The sequence below is a fragment of the Acinonyx jubatus genome, chromosome D1, assembly GCF_027475565.1.
Source record: "Acinonyx jubatus isolate Ajub_Pintada_27869175 chromosome D1, VMU_Ajub_asm_v1.0, whole genome shotgun sequence".
In the NCBI taxonomy this organism is placed as follows: domain Eukaryota; kingdom Metazoa; phylum Chordata; class Mammalia; order Carnivora; family Felidae; genus Acinonyx; species Acinonyx jubatus.
In genome coordinates, this window is record NC_069390.1 from 38,739,383 (window position 1) to 38,762,949 (window position 23,567).

The 23,567-nt window shown below is 36.1% G+C and overlaps 1 protein-coding gene across 2 annotated transcripts in view; it reads right to left on the reverse strand.

Moving 5' to 3' along the window:
• Positions 1-23,567, reverse strand: part of PRMT3 (protein arginine methyltransferase 3) — a 133,641-nt gene that overhangs the window by 26,612 nt on the left and 83,462 nt on the right. For both annotated transcript variants that reach the window (XM_027072993.2, XM_053203381.1), the window contains exons 12-13: positions 19,030-19,217; positions 16,983-17,069 (exon numbers count right to left, since the gene is read on the reverse strand). In XM_027072993.2, coding sequence (XP_026928794.1) covers positions 16,983-17,069; positions 19,030-19,217 — 275 coding nt within the window. The remainder of the gene's footprint in view (positions 1-16,982; positions 17,070-19,029; positions 19,218-23,567) is intronic.

Here is a 23,567-nt window from a genome sequence, read left to right on the forward strand (position 1 = left end):
AACAGCTCAAGTGTCCATCCATAGATGAGTGGATAAAGAAGACGTGGTTTACATATATAATGGAATATTACTCAGCCATAAAAAGGAATGAAATCTTGACATTTGCAACAATATGGATGGATCTAGAGGGTATAATGTTAAGTGAAATAAGTCAGAGAAAGACAAATACCATAGGATTTCATTAATATGTTGAAGTTAAAAAACAAAACAAAGAAAAAAAGAGACCAAAAAAGCCAGACTCCTAAATACAGAGAACAAACTGGTGGTTGTCAGAGGGGAGGTGAAGGTGGGGGGAAGTTGGGTGAAATAAAAGGGATTACGAGTACACTGATCTTGATGAGCACTGAGTAATGTACAGAACTGCCAAATCACTATACTGTACACATGAAACTAATGTAACACTGTATGTTATCATACTTAAATAAAAACAAAATTGGGAAAAAAAGAATCTTATTCAAGTTATGTTGTGCTCCTTGAGTTGTAGCTCAGTGTCTGTCATCTGTTTTAGAAAATCCTCAGCCATTATCTCTTGAAATACTATTTGAAATATTCTCACCTCCTTTCCTTTGGTACTCCCATTTAAACTTATATTAGACCTTTTCTTGTATGCTCTGTATCTCTTGCCCCTCCCAAACCTTCATCCTTGTATCTTTCCATGCTTCCTTTTGGATATTTCTTTCTGACTTAAAATCCAGTTCAATAAACCTCTCTACACCAGTGTGTTAAGATCTGCTGCTAAATTCATGTTAAGTTCAGTTTCAGAATATCTGTTTGACTTTTTCAAATCTGCTATACTGCTTTTTAAATGTTTCTAACTCTTTGCTTGAAATTTGCACTTTCTTTTGTCCTTCAACTTAGTTGCACAGTTATTTTTATTTTTCGTTTTTTAAAGTAGGTTCCACGCCCAACATGGGGCTTGAACTCAAGACCCTAAGATTAAGAGCTGAATGCTCTACTGACTGAGCTAGCCAGGCACCCCACATAGTTATCTTTAAAGTCCATACCTGATACCTGGAGCACCTGGAGCTCTGTTTTCATTGCTTACTATTTCAGCTGGTTGTCTTGTGGCCTTGGGTGACTGATTACCTTTGATTATGCTCTGAACATTATGGCTGAAGCACTGTAGAAATAATTTAAGACCTATTATAATAATCTTCTAAAAAGAATTAGCTTGTGCAAGGAATCTAGGAGTGCTAGCAAACACTGAGATCATCTTAAATCTAATAATGGGGTTTGAGAATTTCCTGGGCCACCCAGATGATTTGAAGCTAGGCTGCAGTCCATGCAAAGGTTTATTTATCTCTAATTTTACTCTATTCTTCGGTGCAGTCTTTCAGGGTCACGTTGCAAACACTGAGAAATTGTAAAGGCCCTATTTTTATATTCTGATCCATGTGAGGCTATCAAAGGGCTACATAAGTCTTTTAACTGCTTCTTCTGAATTAGTAAATGCCTATGAGGCAAAAGCAGTACCAAACGTCAGTCTCATTTCTTTGGATTTTCTTCTTTTCTGAGTCTTAGCTTGGTAATGCTTTACTATCTTTGTGATGCCTTCAAACAGACAGTGTTTTATGTATTTTCTTTAGCTTCTGTAGTTGTTCTAGCAAAAGGGTCACTCCATTTTGTGTAGTCCACCATCACAGGAGGCAGATTCATTATTGCATTATTTCTTCCTACCTAAGGCTCCTGGCCTGTAACACTCTCCTCCATTCCCTAAACTAGCTTCTTCTCACTTACTATGTCTCCATTTAAATGTTACTTCCTCTGGGCAGTCTTCCCTAATCCCACAGAATAGATGTTTCTGCACTACCTGTAATAACACTTCCCATGCTGATAATGCTTTTTGTTTAATTACAGACCCTAATAGGACCTTAAGGGCAGTCTCACTATGTCTGTGCTCACTTCCGTGTCCTCACCGCCCAAGCTCAATGCCTCGACATTCTACCTCAACAGTGAAGACAACTGTGCAGTTACAAAGGCATGAAAGAGTGTGGGATGTGCAGGGACTATAGGAAATTAATAACGATTCACTAATTGAGTGAACCAAAAAATAAATGATGAAACGACATAATATGCTCAACTCCTATCAACCTTTGGGAAAAGAAAATCATGACGCTTTACCTCTTATAACTTCCTATTTTTTAAAATTCTAAAGTGGTATTAGATGTCAACTACTTTTGAGAAACAACCCTTGATGTCTGTACCAACAATTACTCACTCTCTACTAATCTAGTGCTATAGTATTAGGAAGGCTTCCTGAAAGAAGCCACACCTAAAGTATAATCTTAAATATGAGTAGGATTATTGAGGAAAAGTAGGTAGGAGTACACCAGGCCAAGGGCATCTTTTACATGCCTCTATTATTAAATTCTCTCATAGAATCCCGTATTACAATGATCTATTTATATGTTGGCCTCTCCTACTAAACAAAGGTCTTCGGGGTCAGAGATTATATTCTGTGTGATATTCACAGTGCCTAACACACAAGTCTGCTTAAATGAAAAGCTGTCTTGGGAAGTATTTTGTGTGTGTGTGCTTGCCACTTAAAAACTCCTGCAGCCCATTGCTTCTCTAGATTTCTGTTACCTGTTTCCTGATATATCATCAGTTTCTCACTATTTTATATCAGTGCTTATTATTTCCTTATATTCCTTTGAAATTTCCTTATATTCCATTAAAAGGCAGCATGCTTTCCCTAGAAACCATCGCCTAAAGGCTCTTTGGCCCATTCCTAATTCCTCAAATGGCAGAAAATACTACCAGAGGTAAGTAAATGTTATACATTTTAAGAACAAAATAGAAAATATACTGAATTTAAAAATCAATGCAGAAGAAAAAGGATACTAGTCTTGTGACAGCTGAAGAGTTTTAAAACTGAAAAATATTAATTCACTTTTGTGGCTAGGTGATCAAGTTCTACCAAATGCTACTTGTCTTTACAAGCCTTTTGTTTTACAAATGAAGGGACGGAACACTGAAAGAAATTCTGACAGAAAGTGTAAAGGGGTAGGCAGAAGATGTGATATACTTTACTTTCCAGAAACGAACAAGATATTTTCTCTTTTGAAACGTTGAGGTAAAAAGATGGTTTCCACTTCATCATGTGAGCCTTACTAAAAAAAGTATCCAGCATCTGAAGTGAGATCTAAAAACCTGGTAGCATTCATTTATGTGTGTCCTTTGAGGCTACAGTTTTTCAAAAAAGTTAATTGTACCAGTTGTCTTAAGTTCTGCCTTTATATTTGTAACTTCAGTGGGGTTTGTTTGTTTTGACTGCTACCTCTGCACACTGCTGGGTGAGACAATGACATACATCTCTGGGGCCCCAGGACTCACTCTGGCCCATCCTATATCCATGGGGTTGGATGATGAATGAAAGGATGAGGAGGAAAAGAGAAAAAGAAATCAGATGGAACACGATGGTACAGCCTTTGGGGACAGCCAGGACATATCACTTATTAAATAAAGCAAAGGGTATTCTGTAATAGTTATGTCACTGTCTTTGTGATCTAGAAATTTAAAATGTGACTCTTTGTAAAACTGCAGGTAGAAAAGAAGAGATTTTGCTTTGAGAAGCAGCTGGTATGCATAAATGAAGCATTCTGAAAAAAGGTCTCATTTCTCCAATACCTTAGCCATTCTGGTATATGGACAGATTAAAGAGTTTTCATTGCATTACCTTTGCCTGTAAAGAAACCAGTCTTAGTGAGGTGGTACTTCTAGCCAGATTAATCATGCTTACTCAATCCTGATGGAAAAAGTAAATTCCATCTATCAATTCTCACAATCTGAAATCCCCCTTACCAAATGGATGTTAAAAATAGGGGCACCTGGGTGGCTCAGTCAGTTAAGTATCCCAAAGCATTAGGTGCTTTAGGATTTTTAGAATTTCTGAATGCCAATATTCACGATGGCTTCTGCCAGAGCACAAGTCAAAGGAAATCTGAACTGAGAAAGATTACTTCCTTGTAGGTTATTACTCCAGGGATAACTGCCTGAATCAAAGAGGAAAATACCTGGTCAAACTCATTTACTATCACAGTCTAATAATGCTAATTGGCAGCCTCTAAGATAAGTCCAAGGAGAACTCCCCTGACATGTCTAATCAAGAGTCCACTATTATTGATTATTTGATAAATAAACCATTTTTATGCTTATTGCTGTGCCTGAGATAACTATTTCAGTCCTGCTTGAGTGTGATTATTTCTCTCAGATTTATTCTGCCTCTTGGCATTAATGATTTCAAGCATGACCCTATTCCCATCTAGAATTAAATTATGATTGTAATACAGCTTAAGAATTTCAACACTCTACTCAAATTATATTTTAGAACAATATGATGTGCTAATCCTTTTATAATATAACTCAACTGGCAGATTTAAAATCACCGTTAATGAATTTTTTAAAATGCCAACTCAGAGGCACTATTTATTCCATGGCTTTCAAAGGAGGATCAAGCAGAGGAATTTCTATCCACTCTAAGGACAAGTTATATTACTCAACTTCAGAGTTTTTTAATTTGTGGACTTTGGCATCCTCTTTGAGTAGGTTTAAATAATGTTTTAATACTGCAGGTGTTTCCCTCTACTCAATGAACATACACCTCGAAGTTAATAAGAAGTGGGAAATGTGTCTTTTTAAAAAATTACGTTTTCTTGCACCTGGGTGGCTCAGTCGGTTAAGTGTCCAACTCTTGATTTCGGCTCAGGTCATGGTCTCATGGTCGTGAGATTGAGCCCAGCACATAGCTCCGTGCTGGGTGTGGAGCCTGCTTATGATATTCTCCCTCTCTCTCCTCTGCCTCTCCCTTGTTCATGTGTGCTCGCTCTCTCTCTCAAAAAAACAAACAAACAAAAAAAATTCTTTTCTTATGTTTTCAAGGAGAGAGTACAGAAATAGATAGAAAAGCAACTAAACACGGAAAATGAGTTGAAGAAATCCAGATTTTAAAAAGGCTAAAATCCTCTGGGGTCCAATTCAGAAGCCTAGACTCTGTGGTTGGGAAAGATGAAAGATAAGGGCAGGGGAGCAGAATCAAGTGAAAGTATCCAAAATTTTATAGGCAATGCGTAGGGTATACCTGGACTTATATCAAATCTAAACAATATTAGAACTAGATAGAATATGATACAACACTTCCTTTTATAGGACAGTCCTATATTACATACAGAATTAGTCACATAATGGGAAAATCTCAGGTAATTTAAATTACTCTGGAGAATGCTTAATAAAGTTTTATACTAGAGACTCATGTATAAATCAACCCTCAGTAAGTTCAATACAACCAGTTCTCCTGGCAATGGCACAAATCACCATTTCTTTGGCTGGGCTCCAGAGGAAGTAGATGGCTTGTAATAGAGTGCCATGTTGTATTAAAACAAATACTTTTAGAGGTAAGAATCACATACACTCCACCAAGATGCTCATACTAGAGAAAGACTTGGAAGCTGATAATAACCGAAGAAATGGCAGATGTGTTTTCCACACTGTCCTCATTTGGGGGTACATGTTCACTAAATAAAATGGAAGGTAGAATCATCTGTGCCATTTAGACCATTATTTCTCTCTTGGGCTCTCTCTCTCTCTCTTTTTTAACCTTAATAGTTTATTTGGATCAAGTTATATTTACACAAGCTGCTACTCCACTGGATTTGCTAAACAAACAAACAAACTAAAAAACATTTTAGAGCCCATTAACTTCATGAAGTTGCACAAGTTAAAAAATACATCCTAAGTTCAAGAGCAATTTATGTAATTTTATAATTGCTTTTCAATGCTTTGTTAAACAGTGTCATTATAGTTGAGGGATATTTTCAAAACATCTTCCCACAAAACATCCTTTGGTTCTATTCTCATCCATCATTTCTGGACCAAGTGTGCCATAAGTCAGACCTGACAAGACAAGCCATAAATGAGTATCCCAATTCTCTACTGGATATCACTACTTGGATATCTTAAAGATATTTCAAATTCAACATATAATAATTGAGCTCTGATCCTCAACCTCTAACCCTGTTCTTCCAGTTTCCTTTGTCTTAAAAGAGAGTACCATCACTCTTCAAAATGTAAAAGGAAGAAACCTTAGAGTTACCACTGTCATCTCCTTTCCTCATCCTCCATTACCTATTCCATTCTCAAGTCCTGTCAATTTCACCTTCCAGATCACTCTTGAATAAGTCTACTTTTCTTCATCTCCACTAAAATTGCCTTTTGTAAAGCACTGCCATTTCTTGCCTGAGCTACTATAACAGCCTACCCACAGGTGTCTCACATCCATCTTGATCTCCATTTTTTCTCTATGTTCCAGCCACGATCTTTCCCAAGTGCCCTTCAGATACATCACTCTCTGCTAAAAAACTTTGATTATTTCCCACTAGTCTAAGGAAAAGGCCCAATAGCACAAGGTGCTAATGACCCAGACAGCTCTCCACCCTCCGTAAATACCATGGTCTCCATGTTCCAGCCTGGGCTTCTTTCACCAGCCCTTTCATTCATTATGCTTCTGACACTAGATGCCCTTCTTTTGGTTTCTTTTTTATAAACTTTTTAATTTAAATATTACATACATGCAAAAGATACAGACATTTAAATCTAATGTAAGAATTATTTTCTATTCTGAAAAAAAGTTTTACTGAAGTACACAAGTATATAATACACAACACACATGTATAAAAGTGAGCAAATCATTGTGATTTAGCTCAGTAAGCTTATACAAAGTGAGTACACTCAACCACTACTCAGACCAAGATACAAACCCCAGGGGGAGCCTGGGTGGCTCAGTTGGTTAAGTGCCCGACGTCAGTTCAGGTCATGATCTCACCGTTCATGAGTCTGAGCCCCATGTTGGGTTCTGTGCTGGCAGCTCAGAGCCTGGAGCCTGCTTCGGATTCTGTGTCTCTGTCTCTCTCTGACCCTTCCCTACTTGTGCACAGTTTCTCTTTCTCTCTCAAAAATAACTAAACATTAAAAAAAATTTTTAAAGGAAAAAAAAAGATACCCCAGACCTTTATCATTCTCTTTCCAATGATTAAGTACTCCCTACATTTTTATCACTACATTATTAGTTTAGCTTGTTTTACAAATTTAAATATTGAAACTTTTCTGTATCTGGCTTTTTCTTTCATGAAAAATTCATCCATGTTGTAATGTAATCCAAGATCATCTTTTTTCATTGATGTATACCACTCCACAAATATACCACATTTATTTATCCATTTTACTACTGACAATGTTTACCTTGTTTTCAGTTTGGTATTATAATGAAGTATACTGCAATGGACACTTGTGTACATGTCTTTTGGTAAACATATGAACACATCTCTAAGAGTGAAGACCTAAGAGTGAAATGGTTAAGCCATAGAATAAGCACCTGTTCAGCTTTGGTAGCTGTAGCAAGGAGCTGAGATGTATGGAAACAATTGAGCACAGTGCCCTTGCCTCATCACTCTTATGCATTTCTTAGAATGCAGTCATTAGTGTGATTCTTTCTTTCTTTCTTTTAAATTTTTTTTTAATTAGTTTTCTTTATTTTTGAGAGGCAGAGAGAGACTGAGTGCGTGGGGGGGAGGGGCAGAGAGAGAGGGAGACACAGAATTGGAAGCAAGCTCCGGGCTCTGAGCTGTCAGCACAGAGCCCGATGCGGGGCCTGAACTCACGAACTGTGAGATCATGACCTGAGCCGAAGTCAGACGCTTAACCGACTGAGCCACCCAGGCGCCCCTAGTGTGATTCTTTAAAAACATCCATGTATGAAAATTTTCAAGCATATATACAATTGTAGAACCTCTGAGTACCTATCCTCTATATTCAAGCTACCAGTATTTGGCACATTTACTTCATCTATTCTTCCTCCACCTCCTTTTTTGCTGAGCTGTTTTTGAAACAAATGCCTGATAAGTCATTTCTCCCTTACATATGTACTTCAGTTTATATCTCTGAAAAATATGGACATTTCTTATAAAACTAGAATGCCCTTATTACACGTAACATAAGGTGAATTTAAATATGTTTCCCTCATTTATGCTTCGTAAACTGTTTTGGCTTATTATTATATTCCCAATGCCTCGTAGCTCTTAGCACATAATACTACTCAAAAACAGTTTCTGGGACTACGTGAAGAGATTTAAGTATCCTCACCACCATCTAAAACTAACTACAAAGGTTCAGGTTTCAGAGAAGAGTACAAAGTTCAGGACCATGCCTTAGATCATATGGTCATTTATATCAGGAGAAACCTAGAACTGACTGTAGAGATGGAATCACATAATTACAAATGTTCTCCCCTGCACATAAAATTTACTTAATTAAGCCTATTAAAATATATACCAGATGTGCCACTAGAATCTATGATGCAAGTTCAAAACAAATCTTACTATTTCTAAGCAGCACAGATGTGTTTTAATAATTAGTTTCTCTAGCTGATTAGCTTTGCAAGGTCAAAATTAGGTCAATTTACACCTAAAAGTACTAAGAACTGATTTAAAACCCAAGAATGAGTTTGGAATTAGCAGGTTTCTACTGTCAGAGATTTTTCAAGAGCCTTGAAAGAAGATTTAAATACACAATTACAAAGAAATAGGTTCATCTAAAGTTTTTCTGTAAGCTATTAGAAAAACTTAAAGCTTAATTAAAAAGTAAAATAACAAAAGAGTACTATTCAGTAAGGAAACACTGAAGTTTGAATTTTAAACATTTTAAAGTTTTATTTAATAACACTTGCATTGATAGGGGTGCCTGGGTGGCTTAGTTGGTTAAGCGTCTGACTCTTGGTTTTGGCTCAGGTCATGAACCCAGAGTTGTGGGCTTGAGTCCCACATTGGGTTCCACATTGAGCATGGAGCCTGCTTAAGATTCTCTTTCTCCCTCAGTCTCTCTCCCCTGCTTGCTCACTCACTCTTTATCAAAATAAAATAATAAAATAAAATTAAATTAAATTAAATTAAAAAAAGTTTTTAAAAATAACACTTGCATTAGCCTTAAAAACCTTTAACCCAGAGAAGAAAGCAGGAAAAGACCTCTCTGACCTCAGCCGTAGCAATCTCTTATTTGACACATCCCCAAAGGCAAGGGAATTAAAAGCAAAAATGAATTACTGGGACCTTATGAAGATAAAAAGCTTCTGCACAGCAAAGGAAACAACCAACAAAACTAAAAGGCAACCAACGGAATGGGCAAAGATATTTGCAAATGACATATCGGACAAAGGGCTAGTATCCAAAATCTATAAAGAGCTCACCAAACTCCACACCCGAAAAAGAAATAACCCAGTGAAGAAATGGGCACAAAACATGAATAGACACTTCTCTAAAGAAGACATCCGGATGGCCAACAGGCACATGAAAAGATGCTCAATGTCGCTCCTTATCAGGGAAATACAAATCAAAACCACACTCAGATATCACCTCATGCCAGTCAGAGTGGCCAAAATGAACAAATCAGGAGACTATAGATGCTGGAGAGGATGTGGAGAAATGGGAACCCTCTTGCACTGTTGGTGGGAATGCAAATTGGTGCAGCCACTCTGGAAAACAGTGTGGAGGTTCCTCAGAAAATTAAAAATAGACCTACCCTATGACCCAGCAATAGCACTGCTAGGAATTTACCCAAGGGATTCAGCAGTACTAATGCATAGGGGCACTTGTACCCCAATGTTTATAGCAGCACTCTCAACAATAGCCAAATTACGGAAAGAGCCTAAATGTCCATCAACTGATGAATGGATAAAGAAATTATGGTTTATATACACAATGGAGTACTACATGGCAATGAGAAAGAACGAAATATGGCCCTTTGTAGCAACGAGGATGGAACTGGAGAGTGTGATGCTAAGTGAAATAAGCCATACAGAGAAAGACAGATACCATATGGTTTCACTCTTATGTGGATCCTGAGAAACTTAACAGAAACCCATGGGGGAGGGGAAGGAAAAAAAAAAAAAAAGAGGTTAGAGTGGAGAGAGCCAAAGCATAAGACACTCTTAAAAACTGAGAACAGGGGCGCCTGGGTGGAGCAGTCGGTTAAGCGTCCGACTTCAGCCAGGTCACGATCTCGCGGTCCGTGAGTTCGAGCCCCGCCTCAGGCTCTGGGCTGATGGCTCGGAGCCTGGAGCCTGTTTCCGATTCTGTGTCTCTCTCTCTGCCCCTCCCCCGTTCATGCTCTGTCTCTCTCTGTCCCCAAAATAAATAAACGTTGAAAAAAAAAATAAAAAAAAAAATTACGTTAAAAAAAAAACTGAGAACAAACTGAGGGTTGATCGGGGGTGGGAGGGAGGGGGGGGTGGGTGATGGGTACTGAGGAGGGCACCTTCTGGGATGAGCACTGGGTGTTGTATGGAAACCAATTTGACAATAAATTTCATATATTGAAAAAAAAATAAATAAATAAATACAATTAGTATCCTAAAAAAACAAAACAAAACAAAAATCCTTTAACACAAAGACTTGTTTTGACTCCATTGAAAGCGAAATATCAGTGCCTCTTAAATATATCTTTCTACCATTTATCAAGTATTTCATTTAAAAACAAAAAAGGGAAAAAACCAAAATGAGAATTGGGAAGCAACACACGATTTATTTTTAGTTCATGAATTTGTTTATGTTCATTTTCTTTTCTTAACTTCCAAAACTCTTCAATATGTAGGCCCAGATTTTCCAGACGGCTTTTAAAAACAACACATACTTCTGTTTCTACTTAGGATTTAGAGGTTTGCAAAAGATCCTCACTATGACATAACAATAACAAAAAAAATGCATTGGCAAAGCTAAATCATCATATTTTTCATTAACCATCGAAAAGCCGTGGATGCAAAGAAGTCTAGGTAAAGTATTTTCAGAGAGGAATGAGCCAGCTCTCCTAGTTGAGGAGAGAGAAGCAGTGGCTTCCATACTTAATGGCATTTACGCAATGCTAGGCCCTGGGTGGGAAAAGGAGCAAAAATACCAGAGGCACAGCAACTTAGCTGGGACAAGGGGAACCCAACCAATTTTAATGGGCAGGTCTGAGCTAGCATGGTGCACTAGAAACTGGAAGCCTGAAAGGCAGAGCTAGCAAACCAAGAAGGTGGATGAAGCTGGTGGTGGTGCTGCAAAGCTGGCAGAGGTTTTCTTGCAATGCTTGGATCACAAAGCCAAAATCATCTGCAACCACACAATTCACTGTCACCATTAACATGATATTACCATTCAACTCCTGCTATTCCAGAAACTCTTGCCCAGGAAGACGAGGTAGTTTCAGGCACCTCAAGAAAACCTGTTTATATGAACAACAGACCTTTCAACTAATCCTGAGAGCAAATACCCTCTTCTTAGGAAGAGGCGGCTCAACTAGACTTTATTCTTCAAGATTCACTTTGAAACTCACCTCTCACTGGGTCTACCAATTCTTAGCAAGGCCATGAGCCATGCCAAATCCATGTCAGGACCTTTCCTCTCCCTGGTAAACCCTTGCTCTGCATTGAGAGATCCACTGCAAATCAGATTTCTCAAACCTCATAAATATCCTGACTTTGTCTTCCTCCCTAAACTCAGCTGTATTTCAATGGCCTTCCCAGGAAGTTCGTGAGAGGAAGGGGCCTGATCCTGTGCCCAAGATTTTGGAAATTAACTGCAGTGATACCCAGCCCTAACCAAGCTCAATTCCAGATTAGATGAAAGGATCAGCCCCACCCCCCAACAATCCTAGCTGCCAGACAGAAATAAGTGGAAGACCTTCTAGAAGAAAATATTACCTATCTTAGTCTGTACTGTCCTTTCCTATAGTGACTACCACAAAATATAAAATTATGAAATATAAGAAGAAACAGCAAAATGTGACCCATAATCAAAAGAAAAAAAGCCACAGAAGTAGAATCACAGTTGGCTCAGGGAAGTAGCAAATGGACCTTAAAAGAATGATAAGTATGTTAAGGAAACATATCAACTGTATCAAATATCAATATCAACATATCAATCTTTACATGTCAAAGATTTATGTGAGTACGTAACCTGAAAAAATCATCCTAAAGTTTTCATTTTTAAAGTAAACAAGTCATTTGTATACAAAAGGCAAGATGAAAAGTCATTTAATGTATACTAGGGTTATGAAAAAGGATGCTTGGCTGTAACTTTAAGGAGCTTATAAAGACAGATGCCAATATAAATGCTGCTGGGATACGAGGGAGAGAATATTACACAATTACAAAAAAGACATTGAAAATAAACTAGAACTCACAACATAAACCATATTAGTTCTAAATTGTATGGCCTTAAACCATTTGCTTTTGAACACTTACAAACTTTCCATAAAATTATGGGCCTTACTGTTTATTTACTACAAGGTTAGGCAGGCTGCTATGATAGAAAGTCAGTTGCTAACTAAAGTTTATATCCCATCATAAAAGCAAAGGCAATGTGGCCTAAACTGTCAATAATATCAGGATACATAAAAAATGCTCAGAAAATTGCTATGTATGTGCTACTAGTATTCAGTGGAAAATTATCCTGTAACCAAGACCCAAGACATTTACGTATGAATATCATATCATGTTAAATTCCCCCCAAAACACAAAAACCGGTTTGTTAATGCAAAACACTACAATAAAACTGCTATCAAATTTCTTCTGTGGTATGTGTATGTGCCTGTGTGTGTTGGTGGTGAAGACCACAAAGAAAAGATGTTTTCTATTAAGGGTTCTAAGAAACTTGAGAAAGCCATCTAAAAACACTATCAGTCTACAGCACACATGCTTTTGAAATTAAATGCAAAGGGGGTGTTCTTAGCATCTTGTTAGTTTGAAAAATCCAATTTCCTCTAATATTTTAATTAGGCTACAATTTTGGAATCTCATTAGAAATACATGGTTATGCATTTATTTAAAATGGGCTTAACTACTCGGAGAGATCATCCATCTTACTTTCTGGCTATGCATTCAAGTTTTAAGCCCAAGAAAAGAAGTATGTATTACGTTTGAAGGTTTGTACTTAGCAGTATAAAACCAGATAAATTTTTCTTCATTCTATCTAAAAAAGCCACATCTCTTCCCTCCCCAAAGTAACTCTTTCCATCTTTTTTGCCAGGCATCGCTTTTCTTTAGTATTTTCACTAACTCTTCTTATAATATAAAGGAGAAACAAAGTTCCAATTAGGCACGCATCCTTTTTAATACCTTTGTTATGGATTATTCCCAAGTAACCAGGGGAATAATCTATCTATTCAAAAGTAGCCTTAGAGACTAAGCTTGCATAATAGCTCCAGATGGTTGGTAGCAAAAGAGTATAAGGAGCTGGCACCACCTCAAAGAACAGAAGATAGTTGGAGTAGATATGGATGGATAGTTGGGACTCTACAAATAATGAAAACGTAATAAAGGCACCAAAGGCCACAAAACCTTACTCGTGCCAGGCTCGTGTTAGGATAAGCATGCTGGGAAGGAAGGAAAGTTCCCAAGACATGTAGATGCTTGACCAAATAATGATACATTTACTCTGAAAGAGTGAAGAAAAAATTTCCAAAGATCTACTTTTTCTCTGCAGCAAAGAGGACGATGGGATATGTGACTTATTTTATCATATAAATCTGTCAGCCCTATCTCTGAGGAAGAGTGCATTTTGATCACACTCTCCTTCTCTCTCCCTTCCAAGAACTGCTAGACTACAGGCTGAGAATCACATTTTTCATATCTGTTTTATATGCAACACGGTGTAGATTTTACAGATCTGTTTCAAATGCAACATGCTACTTGGAATGCTTCCACATGTGGAATATCTCATTCCTAAGTTTCTTTATGTTCTTTAATAGTTTGTACAATCCCACCAAGGTGGTCTTCTGGGGTCAAGATATTTCAAAAGCAAAACATAGTGATTTATTTTTCTCCATCCATAAAATAGGAATATAAGTACCCACCTCAAATGGTTATGAAGAAGACCAAATGAAATAATGTTTTTAAAGTGATTAGCACATTGCCTGACATGCGAGTGTTCAAGGACTTAGACATTATCACCAAGACAGTTTATATTGACTAATTATTGACAGAATAATCTCAGCAGGGTTAACACTGAGTAAGTACTAGAATTTATATGTTTGGTACCTGGCATGCATCTAATACATATCATTTGAAACTATACATTCCTCTCAAGGTGAATTACAGACTATGTTTTCAGCAGTGATCAGACATATACAAGTCCACTCCAATCTTCTGCCACTTTCTCATTTCCAGACTTTTACATTAAAATCATTCAGGCAAGTTGGAAATAAAAATATAAATCTAAAAGGTTCTTTACAGATATAAGAGAACAGTTTATTTTTTATTCATTTTTCTTATGGAACACTGTACAGGAACAAATGCAGCAAATACATATTTGATAGATTCCTTAATACAAAAGTTTTGATTACAATCTTTGTGTTAAACAGACTTTACCAGCTTTTTTTCATGTTTTATTTCTATTTTACTCTTTTAAATATACGGAATAAAACAAAGATAATTAACAGATACATCTAAGTTCTTTCAACATAAAGTTTCTTGTACTCTATGGCAAATAATAGGAATAGAAAATAATTCTATATATGCATTGTGAAACTCTTTCTGTAGCATTAACACTACTGCAGCTAAAACTACTTTCTAAGGCTTTTTAATTGCTAGGGTACAACATGACCTATGTGTAGCCAAACAGATATGTTGACTGAAGATCTGTAAGGAGGAACTGGACAGCATGAGCTGGGCCGGGGGCACAGGAACAGGATGATAGTGAAGAGTTTTATTCACCTGGGATTGACAGTGGTGGCTACCACTTACTGAGTGGGCCAGGGGCACTAGGGCTTACAGGGCCTGAAGTGGCGGGGGCAGCTTTGTAGCAGGCTAATTCTCAGATGTGGTTTCAGAGTATTTTCTACTGAGGCACCTGGGTGGCTCAGTTGGTTAAGCATCTGGCTCTTGGTTTTGGCTCAGGTCATGATCTTACAGTGGTTCAGGAGTTCAAGCCCCTGTAACGAGCCCTGCTCTGGAGCCTACCTAGGATTTGCAAGATCTCCCTCTCTTGCCCTGCTTGTGCATGTGCTCGCGCGCTCTCTCTCTCTCAAAATAAATAAATAAACATAAAAAAAGAGTATTTTCTAGAAGTTCAAAACACAGTGTATTCCTTTACCTCTTCCAATGTGTCTGGGAATGATGTTATTTGACTCTTTAGTAAATCCCCTTCTGCTTTAACGAGTGATTTGGACTTTGTTGTCTGAAACTAAGAACACTGACCAATAACCCAAAAAATAGACAACATTTTAAAAAACTCAATAAACTCATCTGTCTACATAATGTTAAAAAATATGCACAACTGAAAACAGCTTTTGAGGTCTTCACTACAGTTTTACATTTGCTCTACTTTGATTCATGCAAAGGACACTGAAAGTAGATTTGAAATAATATTATTTAATAATATTGGTAATATGGCATTTTCTATCTAAGAATTCCTTTACAGATAGATCAAATGTCATTAATCTAGAGGTCTTTTTTTTTTTTTAACTCTCACGGATCACTAACATCAAAACACAGGGTAAATCTACGAGTTAAAGCCTTTAGCCTATAATGTCAATTGACCAAATCATTTTAGTTACTAAAACGGACAATTAGAAAATCTGAGAGAAATGAATGAGAAGAATGAAATTTTGTTTTTATCAGTTAAATGAACATAATGATTGCCCCCAAATCATAAATCTGTAATCTAGATATTTACCTTTTAAAATTGTAAAACCAACTTTAACAAAAAGAATTCCTCAAAACATCAAAGCACACTGTTAAACTCATTTGGATGTAAAATAATTATTGGATCAAAATAAACTGAGACAATTTTTAAAAAGCCGTAAAATATTTTATGTGTCAATGGTTCAAAAAATCAAGTTTAAGACTCAAAGTTAACAGAACTATAATCTGTTTCACACAGTTCCTAACTATACAGTTTTCAGTGAATTTTTGTTTTGACAGACAGAGAACGAGTGGGGAGGTGGCAGAGAAAGAGGGAGACAGAGGATCCAAAGCAGGCTCTGCACTGACAGCAGAGAGCCCAATGTGGGGCTCGAACTCACAAGCCGTGAGGTCATGATCTGAGCTAAAGTTGGATGCTTAACTGACTAAGACCCACAGGCGCCCCCAAAATTTTAATTTTGTATAGGTATGATTATTTCAAAACCTATACAATTTTTAAAATAATATATCAATATCGCCTATGTGAATTCATACTTTTTTAAGTAAAGGCCCACATTTTATTAATATTCTGAGTCTCCTGGAAAAAACAAATACTGTTATCTTAGTATTAATATACATTTACAAATTATTTAAGAAAAATATTTATATATTTTAATAACCCTTCTGGCTGCTTTTTAGGTGCTTCTACATATATTAACTCATTAATCTGTTTAATTAGTTTTTAAGATAGAAATTATTACCATTTTTCTTAAAGCAGTTGAGTAGTCTGAGGTATAGATTACTTAGGTAATTTAAATAAAGTAACAAACTAGTGAGTGGCAGAACCAAATGTGCATCCATATTTGTCTAACTTTTCTTATGCCCATACTTGTTCTGTTACACCATGATGCTTCTTTAAGGAAAGGTAAATCATCAGTTTATTATGTTTCACACAGGAATATAAAATATTATACCAAATAAACGTATTTTACTTCCATCTACATTGAGTGTTAAGAGTTATTAAGAGTTGTATGACATGAACTTCTGTCTATGAAGATAAAGATGCGTGTTCTCAATTAGTTACATGAGAGCCAATAAAGAAGAGTCTATAAAAAAATCATTATGCAAACATGACTTTCTCCTCTGAACTAAACTAACTTTTTTGAAGTCTACTGACCTATCAAAACAGATCTGTTCAATATCCTAACAAAGGCAAAGATAGACTGTCAAAGGCAATAGTCTTTTCCATTTATCACAAGTCTGGTAATTAATTCATTAGCCTGCCAATCAACTGTACTGCTAGTGAAATTTGTGAGAGTAGAATGAAATAGCTTACCGTGCACATGGATGTCTTTGTAATTTTCAGGGTAAAATCCGAAGAAAACTCCAAAGCTGAGACAGAGGTTGTATGGCAATCTATTTGCTACCCATTAAAAAAGAGTAGAGGGAAGAATTTACTAAAATCGTGAAAACAAAACCAAAACAAACAGATAAATATTACTTCTTTTTTATGCAAAAAGAATTACTGTAAACAGATGTTTTGCAAGGTTTAATCATTCAAACCTCACTTCTGGGATTGTTTGCAAATTTAAGGGCTACTAGCACTATCATTTAGTTAATTTTTATTTAAACCAAATTAGTATTTTTAGTTAGACTTCTTGTAAGAATACTATATATCAAATCATGGCTCTGATGTGCTGTTAAAGTTTTTCTAAGATACATTCAAATACTTTTAAATACAAATTTTTTCCTGTGCTCCAACTAAAATCATTTTGTATACAACCAGTGGTACACATTTGCTATAAATTATGCATGATAAGAGTCAACATTTTCATAGGAAATGCCAACTTGAAAACATATGGTAATGAAAAGGATAAGGTGTTTTAGAATTCTATTTTGTAATTGGATTTGAAGTTTGTTAGATATTAGGAAAACGGTAACAGTTATAACCAACGAGCCAAACCAATTATGAAGGTTCCACTCAGGAAAAAAATGGCCAAAGAGCCTCATGTTCCTGTTCTGCCCTAGTTCAAGCCCTTCTTCACTTGACTATGGGGAGCGGACGGAGACAAGCCAGGGCAGTGAAACCAGAAGGGATGCTGTGGAGGCCTGACTTGCCATGAGCAGATTATGACACAGCATACACCATGCACAGGACTATATACTTGAGGCATCACCCTCTTTAAGAGAGCTTCAGAAAATTTAAAAGAAGTTACAGTTTGGTTGCCTGTTACTTGTAGAGGACTGTGGAACAGGGAACAAAATATATTTACTTAAACAAATAAATGATTAATATTTAAAAAACAAAGAGAAAGGGTATGTGTACCTTTTAAACATCTTTGTTTCCAGTCTAAAAACTTCTATTTCAACTATTTATTCATAGTAGTCTTTGGCATTAAACAGAGAGATCACTGGAGACAAAAATTAGCCCCTCCCCCTAACAACTCTCCTTTTTGCTTAGCCTTGAGGCTGAGTTGGCTATAACTGTACACTCCTACCCTGAACCAAAAAATCCAAATAAATCTCTTACTATCAGCGTACCACAGCATTGAACAATCCTATAATCATTAGCCAGGCTATAGTTTTTTTTCTTAAAAGCTGAAAGCAATTTTAATCAGCTTGCTCTTGTTGAGAAACTTTACATGGTTATTACTCTCTGCCAACTTTAAATATTTTACCTATTAAGAAAATTAACAAATATTTACTGAATATCCATTTTACACAGAGTACAATTATTGATGCTATGAAAGTAACAGTGTGACTATGAAAAGCAGACGATGTTCTGAACCTAAAACTGAACTATATTCATTTATATCTAATTGAAGCAATATGACTTTTCACTGAAAATTTACTGTTTAACCCATGTAAATTTGACACAGCAAAATTCACAATAAAACTAGAGACTGACACTGTGAATAATAAGATTTTAAAACAGAAAAGGAATTAACCGAGAAATCTGAAGACAGCTGGACTTTAGTTTCATAGGCAAATTCACTGTTATTACTTAATCTGAAAAAGTGGAAGAAACGTGAATGTGGGAAGTTAAGCTGTATAGAATATATGATATGAATGAATAATCTGGCTGTAAATGAGAAACCAGAATAAGGCCAGGGAGGTGGTAATGAAGCAGAAATGACTTTTTGTCTGTAAGCCCCTCAGTATAAGGAATTTCAATACAAACAGAAGTGATCCCAAAGGCTGATATAATCAACTCGTAAATATTATAACCTCAAGGTACATTAGACTGATTAATATAGGAAGAATAATCATAGTTTTGAAGGTCCAAACATAATATCAATATATTAATTTCGAATACTGAACTCATAAATGAAAACTAATAAAAACGGCAAGTCTGTTAAAATAAAATTGGTAAAAACACCTACCTTAATACTACAAGCATCGGAAATAATAGTCATTGGATCTAAAACTTCCACAACAGCTTCTGGAATAACTGCTTTCTTCATACAGGACATGTTGAAGCCATAAACATTATCCCAGAAAGCAATTCTATCAGCATGTTTATTCATATCACTTACTGCCACAAGGCTAATAGTGCAAATATCAGGGTACACTGTAACAGATAAAATACCCAACAATTTACCATTATCTCCCTTTATGGCAAGATATACTTTAAAAGGCTAAGTATAAACACCAAAATCATCAGTATGAATTATCAGCAATTGATTACTAGCGGTGGGGTATTAACATAGGTGTAGATCAGGGAAAACAACCAAGTTCCATCTTGTAATCTCTAAAAAAAAAATTCTGTTATGGCAATGGCAAAATTAAAATAAGGTTCCTATTACAATAGTTAAAACAAGATGGCAGAATTAAATAAACATGAAAAGAACAAATTTATTAACATTAAACTTACAATATGCTGACTTTAAAAAGATACTAAATCTTTATACATTACTCTGAAACATACAGAAAGAGACATCATTTAAAAATATATGGGACATGTAAAAAACATTATGATGGAATTTTACAGTTGTACAGAAGACCAGTTTATATTAACCTCTCTTATTTATTAAAAAAGGAAATATTTATGAGCATCAAGAATGTGCCAGATAAGTTATTCTAATTTATAGACTGTGGATCCATATCCATGTCCCTACTATCAAGAAACTTGTATTTAGACAATTTTGATAAATAAATGGACAATTATTCATGATGTAATAAATACTAAGAAAGGGGAAGTATAAGGTACGGGGAAGCTCACAGCAAAAATAGTTAATTCATATTTGGCTATCGCAGGGGTGCAGGGATATTATGTAAAATAAGAACTGAAAACCACATAAGTTAGGAGTGGGGGTGGGAAGCAGTGTTCTAGGTAGAGCAAGCAGTGTGCATATAGGGTCACAATTAATATATGCTCTAGTTTAAGAGAAAGAGACATAAGGCTACGAAGATAATAAGGGAGCAAAGAAAACATAGCTGGATAAACCATGTTAGTAAAATGGATTTTATCCTAAGAATAATAACAAGCCTGTGAAAAATTTTACATAGGGTAGAAACTTGAGCAGATGTTGGTTTTGGAAAAGCCAGATGGAATATAATGTGGGGAATGAATGGAGGTGCAAGATTAAGACAGAGACAGAATAAGAGATAGTTGTAATAGCCCAGGCGATCTGAAGTAGAGTGACAACTGTGGGAATGGAAAGGGGTAGATACATACAGCTGACCCTTGAACAACAAGGGTTTGAACTGCGCGGATCCACTTCTACATGGGTTTTTTTTGATAAATACAGTATTGTAGTGTAAATGTGTTTTCTCTTTCTTATGATTTTATTAATAACATTTTCTTTTCTCTAGCTTATTTTATTGTAAGAATACAGTATATAATACACATATCACACAAAACACATGTTAATCGACTATATTATTGGCAAGGCTTCCATCAACAGTAGGCTATGAGTAGTTAAGTTCTGGGGGAGTCAAAAGTTACACAGATTTTTGACTACACAGGGGGTGGGGCAGTTAATGCCCCTCACTCCAACATTGTTCAAGGGATCAATTGCATATTCAAGGGATATCTAGGAGGAAGAGCTCACAGGTTTTTAGTTTTAGTAGCTGGGCAGATTGTAGTAGTAACCATTACATTAGTGAATAAATAAGGTCAGATTCAAGAGGAATATGAAAGTCCAATGCTATGGGACAAATGGGTAAAAGTATCCAATAAGCAATTGAAAAGATGGGCCTGAAATTCAAGAGATGATCTGGGTTCAAGATATAAATTTGGGACCATCATCATATAAAGCGAAGTGTAAGTTATGCGAGCTCATGAGGTCATCTAGGGAGAGTACATAATACATACCAGAATTTAAGGTACGTATAGAAGAAAAGGAGACTGGTAATAAACAGCTGAGAAGCTGGGGCCACTGAAGTAGGAAGAAAACCAAGAGAGTAAGTGTTAAGAGAAGGGAGGGAAGAGAGTAATTCAGGAAGAAACTCTATTCCAAGAGTTAAAAAGTCTGTATAACACCAAATTTAAAAAATAATATTGATTTGATTTTTTTCTCTGATAAGTAAATAACAAAGTTAACTTTGTCCTTCAAGTAAGATTCAGGGGATTCATGAATTAAAATATAAATCAAATTTTCTTATATCAATAAACTGAAAGCAAGTACGTATGTACCAAAGAAATGCACAAAAATAATTTCATGATTATTAACCAGCCTTCGGATTTAAACAACAGAGAAATAACCCCTCCCTCCCCCTAAATTTTGTTTCTATCCACAGACTTAGGAATTTATTATTCAATGACAGCAGCATTAAATTATCTTCCAAATAAAGCCCATGATAAGAGCTGTTGGCATCAAAGCAACTGCTCCTTTCAAGCCTGACGTGAGACATCCAGACAAAATACTTGGTGCTATGTCACTGCGAAGTTTCTCAAGTCATCTGCAAGGGGGCATGGGAGTTAGATGTGACAGCTGACTGGGCTCCAGCCGACTGCCATGTAAGGTGAGTTACTTCTACTCTCCTCCTTCACAGACATGGTGAGCCTCTTGACTGGGTTTAAATTCCTGATAATACAAATTCTTCAAAGAATCTGACTTTTTGTTGAATATGCTGAACCAGTAAGACTATCAGCTACGTGGAAGTATGTTTACTTTCTCAAACCAGGTCCTTATATGAGAAACAATGAAGAGTTCAAATTTTACAGCAACTTTAGATATTTGGCAACTTCTTTAGATATCCTTTGGTGGACTTAATATGACAATCATACAAGTTTCCCACATTTTGCCCTGTAATTTTATACTTAAATAGGAATATAATAAGGGCACAGATCAGGGATCAGCAAACATTTTCTATAAAGTAACTATTTCAGGTTCTGTGGGCCATATGGTCTTTGTTGAAACTATTCATCTCTGCTGCTATACTGTGAAAGCAGCCCCAGATAATATGTAAATAAATGAGCTTGGCTATGTTCCAATAAAACTTTATCTACAAAAACAGGCAGCAGGCCAGATATGGATACCACTGATATAGACGTGGGAGAAATGGATGAGGGAGGTCATTATCAGGGCCACCATATTGTAAACCTTCAGGGAGTGTCATTCACACTATAGTCTATGGGAAACTGAATAGCCTTTGGAGTCGTGCAGTGCACAGACATTCAAATCACTACAGCCCACAGAGTTCTTCTATTTCAGGTATTATTAAAATCTTAGTGAAAAAATTTTAAATATCTTAAGTCTCTATATCAAGGCTGGCAAATTGTGGCTCATGGGTCAAATTCAACCCCCTGGCTGTTTTTGTAAACAGTTTAGTGGAATAGTGCCACCCTCATTTATTTCCCTATGGTCTATGGCTACACAGTGTTCTAGTAGCAAAGTTGAGTAGTTGAGACAGTGACTGTATGGCTTACGAAGCTGCAAATATATTATCTGGCCTTTTGTAGAAAAGTTTGCTGACCTCAGGCTCTGTATCAAGCAATAGGATATACTAGCAATACTACTGAGAAGTAAGGATAACTTTTTCATAAGGAAGAACTAGAATTTACCCCAATAAACTTGCAAATGTTTAAAAAATATTTTGGAACTAAGAAGAAGTAAAGAGAAATATGATTTTACTTTTCCTAGTATTGAGGTATATTTTTCAAGCTAATTATATTTCACAAAGGTACAGAAAAAATGTTTTTTGTATTTGTTAGCATTTGGAAATGAAATTATTTTTAATATTTGTTAGTAAGAGCTATGAATATTCATAAAGGACCTGTAATCAATGTTATAGGTCAATCTAGTTCCATATCCACCTCCTCACAGCTGTCTAAAATTTTGGGCCACCTGCCAGAATCCTGACTAACCCTTACCTTCACATCCTGACCCATTTGTCATTTGATTTTTGTCAGATAGAAGCATAATTGAATAATTACTCCTTCTTGTAGGTGAAATTAACAAAGTGCTGATTGGACAAAGCACCCTCTTACCAGACCATTTATAAATTCATGGCTTTGACATCTGTGTCCTTCTCGATTCACTGCCCAGAATTCATTTGTCACTAGAACAGCTCACATGGTGAACAGATAAAGATGGGAAATCCTTTATCCCTTAGAAATGCCTCAAAAACTTTGGGACACTAAAGGATAAGACTGAGATGCGTAAAGAAACAATTCCTAGTAAGCACTGGCATCACTGCATATATATTAAAACCAGAGAGTAAAAAGGTTTAGAAGGATAATAAGTCAAAAATAAACTATTCTTTTCACAATATACATCAACAACATGGAGAAAGATTTTAGTAAACTAACGGTCAATGACAAAATGATTGATATCCATCAAGGGACGTATACTACTAAGTTACTAAATGAGCAAATATCCTGGAGTTGAATAAGCTTAGAAATAAATTTCTAATTTATATAATATGGATATCTACATCCTAGCTTAGCTAGGCTAAAATGTAGCTGCAATATGCA